At 33.6% G+C, this 19848-nt stretch overlaps 1 protein-coding gene across 1 annotated transcript in view; it reads right to left on the bottom strand.

Moving 5' to 3' along the window:
- Positions 1-3597: 3597 nt before the first annotated feature.
- LOC122534751 (hydrocephalus-inducing protein-like) overlaps positions 3598-19848 on the bottom strand; it is a 46926-nt gene continuing 30675 nt past the window's right edge. Inside the window, exons 49-70 of the mRNA XM_043665685.1 lie at positions 19346-19624; positions 18527-18771; positions 17563-17859; positions 17013-17379; positions 15634-15856; positions 15106-15333; positions 13501-13805; positions 13192-13351; positions 12550-12745; positions 12055-12288; positions 11786-11955; positions 10967-11171; positions 9871-10436; positions 9356-9491; positions 7867-8157; positions 6760-6975; positions 6560-6670; positions 5867-6100; positions 5549-5776; positions 4680-4825; positions 4228-4411; positions 3598-3796 (exon numbers count right to left, since the gene is read on the bottom strand). Of these exons, the coding sequence (XP_043521620.1) occupies positions 3641-3796; positions 4228-4411; positions 4680-4825; positions 5549-5776; positions 5867-6100; positions 6560-6670; positions 6760-6975; positions 7867-8157; positions 9356-9491; positions 9871-10436; positions 10967-11171; positions 11786-11955; positions 12055-12288; positions 12550-12745; positions 13192-13351; positions 13501-13805; positions 15106-15333; positions 15634-15856; positions 17013-17379; positions 17563-17859; positions 18527-18771; positions 19346-19624 (5177 nt within the window). The 3' untranslated portion in view covers positions 3598-3640. The remainder of the gene's footprint in view (positions 3797-4227; positions 4412-4679; positions 4826-5548; positions 5777-5866; positions 6101-6559; positions 6671-6759; positions 6976-7866; positions 8158-9355; positions 9492-9870; positions 10437-10966; positions 11172-11785; positions 11956-12054; positions 12289-12549; positions 12746-13191; positions 13352-13500; positions 13806-15105; positions 15334-15633; positions 15857-17012; positions 17380-17562; positions 17860-18526; positions 18772-19345; positions 19625-19848) is intronic.

Below are 19848 nucleotides of genomic sequence, written 5' to 3'. Positions count from 1 at the left end.
CGCCCTGAAATTTAGTATTCGGTATCAGGAGTATATGCCATTGTAGGAGGTGGCACGATGAGGCTCACTATGCATCGGTGCTCCTGATACAAGACTTTTTCTAGAAATATAAATGCGGGAATATCTCGAGAACAAGAACTAATTTCAGGCAGAAATATCTTATTCTGTTTCAGGAGTATATGATGTTGTGGGAGGGGGCGCGGCAACGCTAACAGCACAGCGGTGCTCCTGATACTCGCCTTTTTCTTGGAAAGTTAAAGTGGGTATATCTGGAGATCCAGAATTAATTTCACGCTGAAATTTCGTATTCTGTATCAGGAGTATATGCTGTCGCAGGAGGTGGCACGGTAACGCTAACTGCAGTGCGGTGCTCCAGTTACTCGCCTTTTTCTTGGAACTTAAAGTGGGAATACCTCGAGGAAGAGAATTAATTTCACAGTGAAATTTAGTATTCTGTATCAGGAGTGTATGCTATTGCAGGAGTTGGCACTATGAGGCTCACTATGCAGCTGTGCTCTTGATACAAGTCTTCCTCTAGAAAAGTTAAAGTGGGAATATTTCGAGAACCAAAATTAATTTCAAGTTGAAATTAGTTTTAGGTGTGTATGCTATTGTAGCAGGTGGCCCGAAGGGGCTCACTATGCAGCGGTGCTCCTGATAAAAGACTTTTTCTAGAAATGTTAAAGTGGGAATATCGCGAGAACCAGAATTAATTTCACGCTGAAATTTAGTATTCGGTATCAGGAGTATATGATTTTGTAGGAAGTGTCACGGTAACGCCCACTGCACAGCGATGCTGCTGATACTCGCCTTTTTCTTGGAAAGTTAAAGTGTGAACGTTTCGAGAACCAGAATTAATTTCAATCTGAAATTTAGTATTCGGTATCAGGAGTATATGCTATTGTAGTACGCGGCACGAAGAGACTTACTATGCAGCGGTGCTCCTGATACAAGGCTTTTTCTAAAAAAAGTTAAAGTGGGAATATCTCGAGAACCAGAATTAATTTCTCGTAGAAGTTTTCTATTCGGTATCAGGAGTATATGACGTTGTTGGAGGTGGACGATGAGGCTCACTGTGTAGCGGTGCACCTGATACACGCTTCCTTCTATAAAAATTATAGTGGAAGTATCTCGAGAGCCAAAACTAATTTCACGCAGAAATTTCGTATTCGGTATCAAGAGTACATGATGTTGTAGGAAGTGGCACGGTGATGACCCCTGTACAGCGGTGCTTATGATACACGTCTTTTTCTTGGAAATTTAAAGTGGGTATATCTCGAGAACCAGAACTAATTTCACGCTAAAATTTAATTTTCGTTATCAGGAGTATATGATATTATAGGAGATGGCACAATGGGGCTCTCTGTGTAGCGATGCAGCTGATACACACCTCCTTCTGGAAAAATTAATGTGGCAATATCTCCGGAACCAGAATTAGTTTCACGCTGAAATTTCGCTTTCGGTATCTGAAGTATATGATATTGTATGAGGTGGGACGATAACGCCTACTGTAGAGCGGTGCTCCTGATATATGCCTTTTTCTAGGAAAATTAAAGTGGTAATATCTCGGGGACCAGAATTAATTTCACGCTGAATTTTCGGATTTGGAGCATATAAAATACTAAGATGTGGCATGTTTTGTCCCACTGTACAGCGGTTCTTCTGATAGAATGTTTTCTCAAGAAGAGCGGGCTGCAGTTTTATACTGAAATTTCTTTTTTGGTATCAGGAGCATGTAGCAACCGAGGAGATGGCACCATGAGGAGCCGTCGTTGAGCGATGCACATGAAACAGATGTTTTTTATGAACAGGACCGCATGATGTTGTACCCTATCGTACTACCTATTCCACTGCGGCTGATTCAAAACAAGAAATATCAGCGACTATCTCGTGCTGGCCTTAGAGACATTCCCGCTTGAATTTTTCTAGAAAAAGCTTTGTATAAGGACCATCATTGTTCATTGGGCATAGTCGTGCCACCTCCTAGTATGTCATATGCTCCTGATACAAAATACGAAATTTCAGCGTGAAACTATTTCTGGTTCTCGAGATATTCCCGCTTTAATTTTGCTGGAAAATGCCTTGTATCAGGAGCACTGCCATGCAGTGGGCCTCATCGTGTCCCCTCCTAGTATCTCATATACTCCTGATATCAAATACGAAATTTCAGCGAGAAACTCCTTGTAGTTCTCGATTTATTACTGCTTGAATTTTTGTTTCGAAGGGCCACTGTATCTGGAGCACCATTCGACTGGGTGTCTTATTGTGTTGCCTGCTCGATATATGCTTCTGATACCAAATACGAAATTTTAGCTAGAAATTCCTTCTGATTCTCGAGATATTCCCGGAAAATGTCTTTGTATCAGGAGCACATGTATCTAGCGTATGTTGCACGACAATCCCCACGTCGAGCGTGAGGTGTGTCTTACGTATGGGCGTACTCTAGTGTGAAGTGCGTGTTTTTTATCTTTCTTTTCGTAATTTTTTTACATATACTATTATACCTTTTGCAGTCGAATTGACAAAGATTAGTTGTACGTATTTCTACAACGTTCTAAAATCTTTTGGGACAAGAATATTTAAAATTAATAGTACTGCATACTCTCAAACATTGTTAATTTTAAAAAAGATCGTCTCACGATGTCCATGATTCCGGCGATTCTGCTTGATGGAATTAGTCAAGTAGAGATATCATAGACACCGTTTTGAAAGACAGTTTCCAGAAAAATGCCTTTGAAGTTTAGTATTGCGGTAACAAGACACTGGTCGTCGCGTCCTTCAAATACCCATAATTTCGTTAATTTTAGGAGTTCACGTTTAAGGTTCTAGAGTTGTATTTTTGGAACTATATCGTTTAAGAATATGCAAAAAAAATCAATTTTTTTAAAATTTCTCTAGAATACCCCCTTAAATTTGTGGTTTTGTGTCTGGAGAACTTGAAGTTCGAGGCCTGAAATTTAACATTTTGTATCCGTTAGTGTCGTTATTGATCATAGTGTTTCATTATTACTGCAACTCCTGCAGTTCTTGTATTCAGAACTCCTACAGTACTGTCACCCGGTTGTCTATGCGTGAAAGTGTTTGGCACGCCATAAGGCGTCATTAATTATTACCTTTAATTAAAGACAGAATGGAAGATAGAATAGACTTGCCATGAAAAGGTGTTTCGTGTCTCAATACGAGGATCAGCATTGAAATCAATAGTTTTTTAACGCACTCTATGCTTAAGCAACGATGAATTGGAGAACTACATCAAGTAAAATGAAGCAAACGCAGACGAAGAATGTAGAAGATATTAAACTTGTTTAATTGTTACAAACAAGTAATTTTTGACGAATAATTGTTGAATAATCTTTAGAAATGTAGAAAGTAATTTAAATTCGTCATAAATAAATTTTGGAAATTATGTAATAATGTTTGTAGATATAAAACAATTAAATTATTCAATTGTTATGGGTAAATACTTAAAATTATTAACTAATATCATTACCTAACTAGGATTAAAATAATTGACTTAGTTAGACTTTATCTAAGTCTAATTAAAACAAGCATTTTTTATTCAAATATTAAAATATTTATTAAATCTGTAGATACACTAATTTAAACATAGCTGAAGTATAAGTTTATATTTATTTATATTTCATTCGAAAATTCCTCTCAAATAATACACCCAATTTATATAAGAAAAAGCATGGTCAGTACAGTACACTGTTAATTTTCCAGTAACAGGATATTTCTCTTTTTCAGTGTGTTCTCCTTCTTGCTCATCTTGTATATCCACTTTAATGTCGATACTCTGATAAAAATGTATTTTATTAATAAGAAACTGAGATAATATATACTGTAAAGATAGATAGATATATAGACTTAATTATTATAATTATAGTTAATAATATAATTGATAATGCGTGTATATAATTAATTTTTAGGTTATATTTTATAATTTAATGTAATTTAAACTTAAGTCATATATTATAATTATGATTTATATTATACAATATTATATCTATTATTTTATTACCTTACCATAATTTCATATTTAATATAAATTTTATTTATAACCTGCATTTAAATTACATTAAATTATAAAATATAATCTAGAAATTAATTTTATTAATTTAATCTAATAGTCCATTTTATATCATTAATATTGAGAATATACTTTGTAATATGATGTGAATTTAGATTAATATGGTATACAATTTATAAATTTTAATTTAAAATCACCTGTTTTGATTCTAAAATAATTGATGCTGTATTCAGTATAAAAATGTCAGGAACGTCGACGATAAAATCAAAGACCTTTGCCTCACTGAATACATTTTTAAAGGGTATTAAAGCTGAGGAGCTTCGAGTGACCATGTAAGGACCCATAGGTTTCGGTAAAGAGCAAGAACCGATCAAAGGAAAGCTTAAAAATAAAGGAATTGTACTGTATTATCGAAATGTAAATTTTTATGCATTTATATGAAATTTAGGGGTTCGGCAATGCATATACAATATTACAGAAAGTGCCTGAGGTAGGACACTCGTAATTTTTAGTTGACGCTTCAAATTTTTATTCATAGACTTTGTTTCATTACTGGAATTCATAAAAATACAAAATTGCATAAAATATCCGCAGTCTAACTGTCACGAATTTGACTTTTCTGTATAAGAAATTTGAATTATATTCTTACACAAATTCTCCAGCAGTGTCCGAGGATGCTATCAACGTGGCAGTGACATTTTCAACGTCGAGCGGCTCATAAATTACGTCGATTACACCGTTTTCTAATTTATTCACATGAATGAATTTCGAATATGCGAAACACTCACTATCTACCTAAAAAGTAACAAAGGAAATAACACGTGAACTTACATTTAGGTTCATATTCTCCAATATAGACTGCTTCAACAGGTTGCTGCGTAAATTCTGTTTATCAAAATACAACGACAATCTCGATTTATAACAGTTAAGATTTTTCAGTTTCAGATTTTTCTTTAAGAGGGGAACTTATTGCAATTCTTTATTAAAAATTATTTAATTATATTTGTTCGAGAAAGATCTCTGAATATTTGATTATTAACATTAAAACTACCGACGATCAAGGTGTAGAATTTTCATCAGAAATTAATGTAAAAAAGTAGAAAACTTTATAATACAATGGCGTACACGGGTTTCTATTTATACATTTTGCGAGAAATGATTTAAATCTCTAAAGATACATTGTTTTATATCTATGAACTTTCTGACAAAAACTATAAATTAACCATTTTGGTCATTTTGATAGATCTAGTATTAGGATACTAATGAAATATAAATGATGAGGCATAATGCATAAATCTATAACAATAAAAAGAAACACAAAACTCGCATAGTTGTCGAAATTTAGCGCTGCGGATCTTTAAATAACTACAGTACAAGAGTAATAATTCACTGGAAACATTTAATTTTGAAACTATGGCGAAAATAATAAAATAATATAAAGATATTAACATCTAAACATGATTGTTCAAATTCAATAGGGAATGTACGCAGCAACTTAATATAATTCATATCACGTACGTGTATCAGAAATTTGGTATTTTCTTGGGTAAAGTTTTTCACGAGAAGCGAGAACGCGTAATTGCTTCCTAAACTCGCATTAACACGCGTGGTCTTCTCTGGAGGAGCAGGATTGGCTTTCAATCGCAATTCGTACGGGAATCGGCCCAACTTTTGACCATCGATATTTAGCATGGCCATGTCAGTAACGAATGGCAATATTGGATGATATATTATAGAAATATACTCCTGCAATTTTTCAGTATTTCTGTGTCTCAAGTAACTATTTTAAAAAAGGGAGAGGAATAAAGGGATGGTAGGTTAACGAGGATTACTCACGTGTGATAATGGTTGCACGAACTTTGGCATTTGGATTACAGTGATAAATGGATGAAGACACTCCGCTGTAAATTTGATCGTTTCATGTTCGAGAGGATTCTCCAATTTCAAAGCGTGACAAATCTGAGATCGGGCTGAGGTTACCAGCGGGATCGATTCAATCACTTCCGGCTCTGTTACTTCGTACTCTATGTCGTAGAATTGATATTCGTTCTCGTTGTTAGTGAACGTTACCTGTATTAAGGAAGTATATAATTAAAAGCTTTGCTGAATATCGTTTCAGTAAATATAAATATATATGTATACAGTGTTCATGAAAGTATTCGAACACCTGTATATAATATTACGTATGTACAAGTTTTAAGGGTTCGTTTTGAAAGAAAAAGTCTTCAAAATTATGACGGTTCTGAGAACAATTTTTCAGTGACTTTAGAGACGTTTGAATTTTTATAATTCTCAACAATATGTCTGCAAAGGTATCCACTGCGTGATATAAAAATATCTTTGAAAAGAACGAATTCAAAGAAAAAGCTTCGCGTTTTAAAATGAGGCCACGTGAATTATTTTACCATTCCTTCCACGAAGTTATAACTCTATAAAGTGCGTCAATGTATTTAACACAGAATTATAGTAACGAATAGCTGATGTTCAATAAAATACCTATGAAGGAAAATCACAATGCAAAATGGTTACTTTGAAACTAAAATTCCACTTCTCGTAGCAATAGAACACCGCTCGGTAATCTCGCTGACCTTTTGCCGGGACATCAATTTTTTCATTACCTACGAAGCTGTACAATGGAACCTGTCCACGAAGAACAAAAAATGAACACAAGAAGTTCGCCTTCAAGAAGCTTTAAAGCAAGGACAATGTTAATATTATAAAAATCAAACCTGCGATTGCGTGTTATCGTTCGTTGTCAATTCGATCTTACAATCGAATCGTTGTTGGATGTTTAACCAATTGTAAACAGGCATAAGTTCGGTATACTTTGTTTTCGCGGGGAATCGACGGCTAATTTTCGATGTAACTAGCGGTGGTAAGCTTCTGCCACGAAGTGAATATACCATGTACAGATTTTCGTTCACGGATTTTAGCACCAGTGTTCCCTGTGGGAATAAAAGGAAGAGAAAATTAGTAAAGTTTGGAACTAAATTTGGTACGAAATGATAGCTTATCAGGCGATTAAGATTGCTTTCTTTCTATCTCTTGTTATATGTTTATATACCATATTTATTTATATCAAAAACTATTAGTTTAGGAAATATTTTAACTCTAATTTTATATAATTTTCTCTCAAACTAACAGTACCTTGACACAAGTAAGTTAATACTTTCTTACAGAGAATAAAGGGACTGATTGGTGTATAAAAAAAATATTTCTATTTAAAAAAATTAAGTTGACTTTCAATTCTTTGAAACACCTATCTGACGAACCATTTTTACCAAATGAATACATTTTTATCTATATTTCATCGTGACATACCTAATTTTATATAATTAAAGAAATGAGACCAGTGCTACATCATGCACGAAGGTACATGTATTATTATATTAAAATAATTCTATTCTGTATAACGTTACAGTAATATTATACAGCTTATTTTGTTGTGAATATTTAATAACATATCTGCAGTAGCAACATAAAAGGACAAATATGAGGAAAAAAGGACGAATTATGGTTAAAACAAAATTCTTTTTCATTGAGAATTAATAAATCTTTGAATTGTAAGAAAATGAAAATTTGAAACTCAAAAAGAAAGAAATGAGATTCTTTCTTTTTTAAATGTCATTTATGATGTTCTTAATTTACAGATGTTACATCAAGATTCCGAAAGATATCTCAGAAACTAATTGTCGGCTCGATTTAAAAATTGATTGACATCTTATTTATAAGCTATCACTTGATATCAAATTTTAGTTCGAAATAGATCAGAAATAGATCAGGAGAATGTTTTATTCTTTCCATTTTTAACTTTGATTTATCAGTTGATCTTTTACCATGTGCGGAGTGTTTCCAGAGTTCATAACAAGAGGCGAATATGTAACAACGCAAGGAGCAGACTGTTGCGCAGGAATCAGCAATATTTCGTCGACGGAAAAATAATCTCCAGTTACTTCAACATTCAGCTTCCAAGGAAGATTAGAGTCGTTCACTATAACCATTGATCGAGTTTGCTTTTCCCGTACCAAACATTCGAACATGATAGTTCCGATCGGGTCAGGAAGTTTTCCGCACGCTCCGCTAATTTTGACACTTAAAGATTCGTACTTCTCAATTTCTATTATCCCCTGCAAAAAAAAAGACATGTATATCTATTGGAAGTTATATTACGATACACGAGATGTGGACAAAAAGTTCGTGCAACTTTTTTTCCCTCGTATTATAAATTTGAATGAAATTGGGGTTCGTTTATTTTCACATTGTTCAAAGTTCCAAAATCGTATGACAAGCCATTTATAAATACACACTGACGCTTTAATTAGATACATACTGTTATTCATCGTCGGAGACCGTGAAATTTTTTACGTGAAACTTGGGAAAAGTGGATTATGAGAGATTATTAATATGACAGTTTCTCTTGAGACTTGGAAAAAGTTGGGCGAAGATTATCGATATGATGAATGTGATGTTTGAAGAAAATACTGCGAAGAAGAATTATAAATGGATGAAAACGTTTCCAGAAAAGGAAAGAACATGTGAATGACGATCCACGAAAAGATTTGGTCCTCCACCGACGAAATTTTTAATAATTTCTCAAGAAGTTACCAAATTATCAATGCAAGTGTTTCATGTGATGCATGATTTTTCATCTGTTTCCGCCCATTTAATTAAAAAAAAGTTTTGAACAAAAATTCGAGTGTACAAACAGTTTTGAACAAAAAAAGTGAGCGTGCAAATAAATGACAATAATAAAAATTTCAAAAATAGTATGTTATGAAAAAAATCGTGCGTCACCACGGAACACTTTTTCTATATATACGACAAATAAAAAGTATTTTTCTCGTGTCCAATTATTTGAAAAAGTTGTTAACTTTTCCCATTTCTTTAATGAGAAAGAAAGTTGTATAACTTACATTTGAAACTCTACGTCTGTATATAAGTACTGATGTTAATTATTTGGAGAGCAATGATCTCAATAAAGATGAAAATTAAAATAAACAATTTTTACGAAAATATTCTACGAATTTTCTTTCTATGCTTGTAAATATACTTCTATCGAGAACTCGTTGAAAATTGTAATTCAGGATCGATTCTCGTCATGAAGATACGCCAAACATTGTAAGTACACTATTAAAAATAATAATCAGTGATCGAAGTCCCAATTACTTCGATGTCGGTGAACAATTTTTAGCGCTTATAATCTGGAAAGTTAAACTCACGTCGAGGACGCGGAGGAGTGGAACGGTACACGCGTGCAGAGAAACTCATTAAGAGATTGTTTGACATATTTGTGCGCGGAGACGGGAAACGAGGTCATGAACTCACCTCACCCTCAATTAAGCACCGCTGCTCAGAGGGTTGGAACTTCACTATGAAATTCACATCCATGCCGGCCGAGCAGTAGCCAGACATAGGATTGATTTGGAAATCTTTCGGTAATTTCGACACGTTCCACTTGAACCTAAACGAATTTTTCTATTACAAAAAGTATATATATATAAAGAATGACGTTTTTTAATTTCATTTTATACAGAGTATTTCAAAAAGATGGGAGTAAGTTTCATATAGTATCTACTGCTGTGTTTTTGGAGAGATTTTTCATTCAATTATATTTTTCTATTTTTAATAAATTTCCTAAGTTTAATAGATGGAACAATTATTATTGATGATTTATTCTATTACTCTATGTATTTTTACTAGAAATTTTATTAAAGGTCAAATAAGTACGAAAAATATAATATTAAATATTAATATAAGTAATTTAATTTATTACATATCAAATATTAATATTAAATATAAGTAATTTAATTTATTAAATATTAAATATTAATATTACAAACCTCGAGCCCAAATCTCCAGTGTTCATTAATACGAGCTTAGATTCCGCTGCACAACCCTGAATTACGGTACCAAAGGAGATATGGTTCCTGTCCAAGCGGAACTCCGCTCCTACGCAACTTCCACGCACCAAGAACAATGGGAGAATCGTGGAAGACGATTGAAAAGCCACTTTGGCCATGAATGGTCTTATTCTCAATGAAGATTTAAAAGTGATCAGCACGTTAACTCTCTTATTTGGTTTCAAAACGATGTTCGACGACGGCTCGATGTTCAGAACGTCTGAAAGCTTCGGTTCTACAGTCTGAAGCTTCACATCCAGGGTCCAGGATCGCTTGGTCTCCATAATGGATGCTCGAACCAATTCGCTCGCGCCTTCCATCTTCGAGTCGCAGTATCCTCGACTTTCGCGATACTCGTCATAACCTCTGAGAAACTTCATCAGACCGAATTTCAGCTCGAGCGGCGCCGAACCTTCATTTATTACCGGGACCTTCTTCACGACGCTTTTGAAAGCGGGAACGCTGCCGAGATCTATCGATTTGTCGCGAGGATTCACCAGACAAACCTAAAATGCAAGATGCAGGATATTAAAGATAGAAATTGTAAATGCACACTTTTAACAAGTACATGGGATTCTGATTAAAATCATAATTTTATTTCTTAATGCAGTGATGATATGGCATTGTGTATATCAAAGAGAAACTTTGAAGGAATTATTAAATTAAATTATTCGACTGATTTTAATTAGCGATTAATTTAAGTAAAAAATGAAAATGAAGGTTAGACTGAGTTGAAGAAACATCTTGCTGTTGTATCACTTTCCGAAAATTTCAACGTTCGATCTTCTAGCGACACTGCAAACTCGAACAAGCGTGTGTATCTAGCCGGAACGTTAGTTAGTGCCTCGCGAGAGTTCGTCTTCGAGCGCCTAGCATCGAGAAACTTGCTTTGTTACGCCTCTCGTCAACTCCAACCCCCGGTGTAAGAACCGGATCCTGGCCGGCCGAGAAAAACTCAACGAACAGCCCCCTTATCGCCACACGGAAGTTTTAACAAGCCAATTGCTCGGCACTGCGTCGCGGATAATTTACTTACTTTATAGCTGATTCCCTCGCCAGTAATCGTTATCTTCTTCTCGCTCGTCGAGTTGATTGTGAACACCAAACATTCGTGGTACTTGGTTTCCTTCAACGGACGAAAAACGATCGGTATAGCGACCGTAGAATGGGCCGCCAGTGCTTCCGAGATCCGATTCAGATCGACGGAGAGGTGCGGTTGTTCTTCGAACTTACATTCAATTCTATGTTACGATAATTGGATGAAATAAACAGAAATGTTAGAGGGTGAATTGATTTCCTTTGTACATCAACTAGTAATCACGTATGAGTAGAATAATTTATATTATATTATTTTTATTCTGAATTTTATATTCGTTCCGAGATAGAAGTTACTGATGACGTTAGAACAAATTGAGAATACTAAAATTAAACAGTGTCGAGTCTAAATTTTTATGGCTTCCAATGTCCAGTGATGCTAATTAGAAGTTAACACTAAATTTTCCAAACATGTAAAAATTATTGTTATTTGGTATTGGATTTAATAAGACACAATACGAAGGTATAAGGTATGAAAAATAGGAGAAAATTTAAAAGGAAAATGACACGAAATAATTTATAAAATAGTCTTATATTTAATAAAAGCTGCAATAAATGATTGTAACTAATATTGATAAAAAAATGTCTAGTATAAAAATTACTAATATCACATAAATAGATAAATACCAATTTTAAACTTTTTGTTTTTCAGTGTACGTAAAATAACGAAGATATGAAAAATACATAAGTATATAAATATATAATACATCTGAATACATTACACGAACAAAGTGAGAAATAGATTTTTGAAGAGACTCACATAAAAGGCGCATCGTCAGAGTTTGTTACACAAAGCTCCGTAAAATAGGAGTTTGTATTGCGTTCTTGGATATAGCAAGGTCCAAAATCGTAACGATTGAAGCTGAATTCGATCGCAGGCCTTTTAGAGAAAGCTTTTAGTATAAATTTGTAAGTGGGACCATTGGAAACCTAGACAGAAAAAGTAATAACTTACGCCAGTTGAAATTTCGATTTTACACGAATCGAAAGATCTTTTAAAAGTTTTGCTATCGGTCACGATTAGCGCACCTGTAGAAGAACGCAATGATCCTTTATCGTAACTTTTTGATATGTTGTCAGGGTCAGGAAACAGGTGGATCGATCATCGCTGGTCACATAACCTTGCTTCTGAGACATCGTTACGTTGTACGCATTTCTGCACGAAATTTCTGGCGTCATACCGAGGTCCCAAGTATAATAGAATGCTACCTTACAGGCATTCGTTATGTCAAACTTGAGGGTAATCGCTATTTCGGGCATTATCTTCGAAAAGATAAAGAAAAAACAAGTTTTTATCTCTTTTTAATTTACACTGCTGAAGTATAACAAATATATACTTTCTCGTAAGTATTCGCGATAATATAAAATATGAAGATTTTTTTGAAAGAGTATTTTCACCCGTAGAATTATTTTTCAGTTATTATTTTTCAAGAAAAGTATTACATACACATAAGTTTTAAACTTTTGGAATTTTTCAGTAGTCGAGTTTCTCTTGTTAGTAATTTTTGGAAAAGGTCTAGTCACCTTGTCCAAGTTGATGATATTCTCCTTACTCTTGGAAGCTTGGATGGTTTCGCCGTTGGGTTTGTAATAAGAAACCGAGCATACGATATCGTAAACGGAGGCGGTCACGAAGATGGTAAGGGGACTTTTCATCAGTTTTACAGCGCACTGAATGGAAAAGTGGAACTCACCGATCCGGGTTGGATGATACTCGACCCTGTAGACGAATTAAAACTCTCACCCCATCATTCTGTTCGCGATTTCTCGCAGAAAACATGAAGAAATCTTCCAAGATACAAAATTGAGAAATCAAATGAGTTTCTTAAAGCGTTAAACGAATGTCATTATTCTACATTGTTAGATTAGTCCATTTGAAATCTTATAATCTCACAAATCTCGATTTTCGTAAATCCCGCAAAAACTTATAACACCTTTATAACAAGTAATGATTTTTATACGTTTTTGTATTCTTGCAAACATAACTGAAGAAATGAAACGTGAATAAAAATTTATTTTATCCACTACTCTACTTTGGATATTTTACATATTCTTGTTTATTTTGTACACTATTCTTGCACCTTGAAACTTCTCGTAAATGCGTGAAAATCCGGTTGAAAGATTTATAAATATTACAAGTGCAAAACTACTGAGGCTTTGAAGTACCAGAGATGTTGGTCGCTTTTCGAGAGAAGAGTCCCACTCATCGGAGTCACGCTGAGCTTTTGAAATCTACCCTCGGAATAGAGAGACTTCTCCAACACGTTGAACGGTATATGAAAATCCTCGTTGTTCAACAATCTCGTCGAATCTCTCACATTAAATCCTGAAGAACGGGATAAAATTTGTTTGATTCGTGAGATTGCAAGAAATGAAACAGGGGATTAAACGTGACGTCCTCGAACGAAAGAACACAAAAAGGAAGAAAACCACGGAGGTTGGCTGGTTCACGGCTAAGAACGCTTCGAGTCTAACCCAAGATTGTTGGCTTGAGTTTCATGTGAACGGCGAGGCAGTGCACCGACGGTTCGGTTACGGTGCCGACGACCAGAAAAAGGCACTCCAGATTGTATCTGTCGATGGAGAAGAGCCAGAAGGATTCGAAGACGCCGACGTCCTCTGCCAAAAACGTGAAAGCCAGGTCGGTACGTTTTCCACGTTCAGCGACGCCCTCGGTCACCATACAATGAAACTTCGATATCTCCTCTACTTTGCGAGGTGATCGATTCGTCCATGAAAAATAGTAATCGTCCGCGGTGGGGTTGATTAGGTGGAATTTCCTGAAATTGTTCATATTCACTTCTATATTTTCACGATTGATTCAAATTTCCAAATTTTCTGTAGCTAAAGGCTGTTCTGTTTAAGTCAATCTATCCGAATAATTGTTAAAGTATTGATAGCAGCACGTATTTCCATATATAAGTTTTAAACACTGAAAAAATTAAATAATACAGCATTAAAATTGCATATAAAGTATCAACATATTGATAATTGTATTATAAAATACACCTGCATTTAAAACTTGTATGAATACAATAAATACTAAATATTTAAAAAAGAATTGAGCGGCAATGTTATTCCTGTTTTGCGTATGATACTTTATACTTTATAAAATCGAAGTTGAAATATCTCCTTAATTTCCTAATCGCTTTTCAATATAAATACGTATATATAAATATGAAGTATATTACAGGATGTATACTTGTTTATAGGACATGCTATTTAAAAAATTAAAATTGGTCTTCGTATGTTCACTTACAAAAAAATTATTTATTAAAAAAAATACTGCTACGTATTCCCTTCCATTCAACTTTTGTTTCAAACACTTTTTTCTATCATTAATAGTTTGGCAGATAATAGAACATCCTGTATAATCAATAATTTAATTGTTGTTCAATATTTTAAGAATTAAACGTATACATTTGCCCAATGTTGGGCAATATTTAATGAAACTGAACATTTATTGCAAATAATAATTAGAGTATGAATTTAATCATTGAATACATTAACGATCAAATTAGTTGTTTAATTGTCAAATGCATTAACAAATAACGATTGATCCTTCTGCTGCGAAATTAATATTCGACACTGATATGAGATTTGTTATTATATGAACAATTATGATAACAGGGCTCATTTAATAAACGTTCATATACGTATCAAATAAAATTTAATTAAAGTTTGTGCGTGTAAAAGGCCACATTTATGAAATAAAATTTTATTTAATTCTTTTCGAAACTTTATTCAAAATTTCATTTAATTTATTTTGAAACTTTATTCAACTAAGATTTTATATGACTCAATGCATTTTCTCAATGATCAACTAGTTTCATTACTTTAGATCTATAAGAATTGTTATAATCAGTATTGTTATAATTTCAATAATAAATTGATATTTTTTAATATTTATATTTTACAATATTTTTAACTGATCTATCAAATCAAGTATTAAGAATTTTTCTTTCCTATCTACACCGATTAATATCTCTGGTAAATGCAAATAAAACTGTCGCAATTTATTACGAACTTCGTTAAAACAAAAATATTGTTTACGAACGGTGCAACATGTGCTGTACTTACTTCACATGAGTGCCGCCAACGCCAACCACTTTAAATTCGATTACCCTGATGTTCTGCCATATAGTGGAATCGTCTGTTTCGTATCCTATGGGTCCTGGTCGTGATGGATCTCGCCTCTCGCCGGTTACGTAGTCGCTTTCCTTCACGTCGAAATGACAATAAGGCAATAAACTTCTTGCCACGATGGGAATCATCAAAGTCGGTTGATTCGGCTCAAGATTTTCTATCCTACATATTAATACATTTCTTAAATTAGCAGAATACAGTAAAGAGAATTTTCATTAATATAGCAAGGAGAATTCAGCATTTTTATTCCGTAACAGAATAAAAAATACGTACCTTAGAATTTCTAAAAAAAAAATTGTTTTTATCGTAAATTAAAAATTTGTCAAAACTAAAGAAAATTGTACTACGCATTTTTAAATTATTTCACCACCTTTCTCTCTCGAACTATCAGCTATAAGACGCACTGTATATTAATACATCGCATATTATCCATATTTTATATTGCTTCTATTAGATCCATACTTGCACGTGAGGTATGCCTTGTAATAAAATACATCCTTGGGTGAAAATTTTAATGTACATTCCATGGATTGTCCGGGTGGTATCTTTCCTGTATCAGGATGAATTACGAAAGGCAGATCATCTCCTTCCAACCAGCTATCCGTGGTTCTTCCCGACAGTCCTGCGGTACTGCTGAAAAGATCCGACGGTCTCGTGCTTAAAGGAGTTTTCATGTCTGCGCTATCTAGAAAATTAAAAATTGAAAATAAGTAGAATCTCCGAGAATATTACCTAACTATCGGTTCTATCAAACTATTCCAAAGCATTCGGACATCCTTTTCAATTTATTTTAGACAGAATATAAATGAATGGTAAACTTAAAGGTAAAATGATTCTATTCTTTATGATCGTGTATAAGAGAATATTATGACACGATGAAACTGATTTTTAGAAGATAATATAGCAAAAAGATGTAGTGATTGTAATTCTTAATAATTAAATATTTAAAATTGTTGTTGTAGTATTTAATAAGTTCTTGTTGTAGTATTTAAGTTTTACAGTTTTCATCATTTTCACAAAAATATGAATTTTCAAGTCTACATTTTGAGTGGATAAATAATTCTAATTTTGTTTCTTTTCATTAATCAACCCCCCCCATTAATTTGTGCAGTTTGCATAATATTAGTGCAGCTTGCAGTTTGCATTATATTAGTATAAATCGATCAAAATGTCCGTATGCTTATGAGCAGTAGGTAATATACAGGGTGTCCTAGTTTTCATGATACGTATGTACGTTCATGATCCGAATGATTTTGCACACAAGTAAGCATGGATAGAACAACTGATGGATACTCTGCACGCAAAAATAAGTTAGAAATGTGAATTTGTTCGTTTAAGGCTTCATTTTTAAGAAAATAAACTTCGAATAACGTTTTATTAAGAATTGGTTTGGCACACAATCTCACTCCTGCCTAATTCAAAATTAGCCTAGTTCAAGTACATTTAAAAAACATTCAAACTCAATTTTCTTGAAAAGGAAGCATTGCGTGAAAAAATTTCATTCCAAGTTTCTTATTTCTTTACACGTACATAATAATTTTCTGCCAATAATTTGCTCCTTCTGTGAATTACTCAGTCTAGAATTAAGTTAATTAGCTTAATTCAGATATATTTAACACCTAACGAGCGAGATATCTTGCGTTGCATATTATGTCGCAAGAAGCTTTTGACAAGATATTTCGCATTCGTTAGAAATAAATATTTAACCTGATTATGATTCTTAATTACTAACAAATCGTTTATAGCAATAAAAAAATATTTGACGCTAAGAACGGTTAGCAATGTAATGACTGATCCATAATGTATTAAGAAATCTTCGAAAACGAAGGAAACAAAATTTTATTCTATATTTTTTCGTCTTATTCTTCTGCAGGTAGAATCCCTTCCTGGTTGTGCCATGAAAACTAAGGCAAAGAAATTACTAGAAACGAATGACGAGCATTGCTGCGACGAAAAATTCGTGCTGTCCCCTGTGCTGTATTCATCCTGTTCGATGTCCTTCCGACTGAGTTCCCTTGTTGCGGAAAAGATTCCTCGAGACGATTTAGAATTCCGTGTACGGGTTTCCTCCGCTGTTCTCGATTTGGAAAGCACGTTCGAACCGTCTCCTAGGTGCCTCTTTGGATACTGTTCGTCCATATTTATCTTCCAGGCGAATATCATATCTACGACCCCTGGATTCGATATAGAGAATGTGAACTCCCTGGTCTGTAATAAAATTTCGCAATTATTTTCAACGTAATTGAAATTTATACCAGTGTCGATGGAATAAATTCCTTTATAACAAATACGTAAACTTATCTTCTCGCAGTTTCTAGTTTAAATATTAGTTTTCGTTAATCTTTAAGATTGAGGTAACTATAGTATCGAATTATAAGGATGAAAATCAACCTGAAACATCAAGGTGTCTTTAAAACAAACATTCTCGACGGTGCACAAGCATTCCGAAAATGCGACAACGGCGTTTAATAAGAGATGGATTGATTTGCTTGTTCCAAGCACAACTTCGTGCTTCGGTTCTATAGTTGGCTCTACGATTTTCTTCAATAAAAATTCCACGTCGCTTAATGGACCCATTAGTTCATGGTGTACTTTCTCCCAACGTATTTCAACTTGCCTGTCGTCCCAACCAGTCTGAGTCTCTGAATATTCTATCAGAATTTCGTACATCGAACATTCGATGCGAACCTAAAAATAAAAAATAAAATTACATCGTAAGGAACAATTTATTGGCGTTTGTACAGAAATTGAAGATTTTGTATCGCATTTGTGGCAATTTACATTATTTACATAATTTTGAGTATTTAATTTTACTTTGCAGTTTACATTATCTTTAATATAAAGATTAACTTTTTGTAAACGATGCCTAATGTTGACGATTTAGACTTCTTTTGACCATTTTCATTGACTTAAATGACATTTATTTTTATAGCTTTAAATAATAGTAGTAAATGATCACATATTAATTTCGTTTTTTACAATACAATTATGACATTTAATTAACTGAATAATTAACAACAAATGGAAATTCGTCATTTTTAAACATAGTTGCTCACGCTATGTCGATATATCATCCTCTATCATTTTTCCTAAGCGAAACTACTTAAATATTGAAGCAAACTGATAATTTCCTTAGATACTTCTTCAGATACAATTTCCTTCCGAATAATTTTGTCTCTTAAAGATAACAATTATATTTATCATTTATTCATTATTGATAGTAAGGATGGATCTAGCATTCGCCAGACGGAGATTAATATCGAATTTCCAAGGAAATGTTATTACGGGATAACTGAAGTTTGGAAATTATTTTGTTCACGATTCAGTGACAACAGGTTTCATTTTGGAAACGTACGTTCTCTTGATTCGTGGGTTCCGGTGCCAGGAAGGTAGCAACGATTTCTTTGGACGTGAGATGCTTGATGTGTCCAACAGATGGCTCGAACACAACACAGGGATGTTCACTCCATCGGAAGCGGAACGACCGATCCGTAGATTTATTGACAATCTTAAACGCCTTTTTGTACATTTTGCTAACGAAACAAAGCCCGTAGTCGAGAATGTAGGTCAGAGACGCTGGGAGCATCGAGATGCTCGAAGCTGTGAAACAATTTTATTTACCTCGCTATTAATAAAACAGCAGAGCTTGAACGAAATTGAATAAATAATAAATGTAATTAAATGTTATTTATGAAAGCTTACTCTCGAACAATAGTAATATTTATGTGGCAATGCAATATTTATGCGTAATATTTATGTACAAAGCAATTTCAACATTTGTAATATTTTCATATGGAAAGTAAGTTCACGTATGTATGTACGTACTATCTTAAGATTGTTTCAGACAAATTTTATGTTTTCACTATTTAAAGTTATATTGAGATCATACACATTTGAATCTTGAGTTTGGTTCAATGTAATATATATTATATTATATCGTATGATAATATATATAAAAAATTATCATAAAAATATTCTATATACTATAGAAATTTTTCTGATACTATTTAAACATTTTTCGAGACATTTCTCATATTAAAAATAAAGGAGATATTGGATGGGATTATTAGATTCGATCTTAGATGGAACAGCTGCAGTTCAATGCATAAACGCAAATTTTTTGAAATTGTAACACGCGGAACTTTGCTTGCGGTCATAGATATGTGCTTTTTACCTGAAACGAGAGAATTCTGCTTGGACGAGACTTTCCGGTTCTTATGATTTCTGGTCGCTGCTTTTTCTTTGCTCTCCTCGAACTGTAAACCCTCCAAAATGACCGTTTCGATGTAACACTCGCCTTCCAAATTAATCAACATATTCTCATACGGATTGTCGACCACGTGCAAACGAATTTTTCCACAATATTTCCCGACTTCAATCGGGGTGAAAATTACTTTGAAACGAGCCACATTTCCAGGCGCTAAACGAACTACGGTACATCGATCGTGTAGTTCTGAAACGATAATATTGCAAATATTTAGCGATATCTTTCTTTTTTTAATAACGATATCATTAACCCTTTGACTATCTAATTTACTACATTTAGAATTTTCCTGTACAAAGTTGCACAGATTGTTTCTAATATAAAAAGAATATGTGTTTAAAACATCGTAAATGTAATACATTTGCTAAATAATTTTTAACCAAGAGATTCTATTCGTTTAAATTATCTTCTGA

This window comes from Frieseomelitta varia, unplaced genomic scaffold (assembly GCF_011392965.1).
Source record: "Frieseomelitta varia isolate USP_RPSP 00005682 unplaced genomic scaffold, Fvar_1.2 scaffold_636, whole genome shotgun sequence".
NCBI lineage: Eukaryota > Metazoa > Arthropoda > Insecta > Hymenoptera > Apidae > Frieseomelitta > Frieseomelitta varia.
This window is presented reverse-complemented; position numbering and strand designations above follow the sequence as displayed.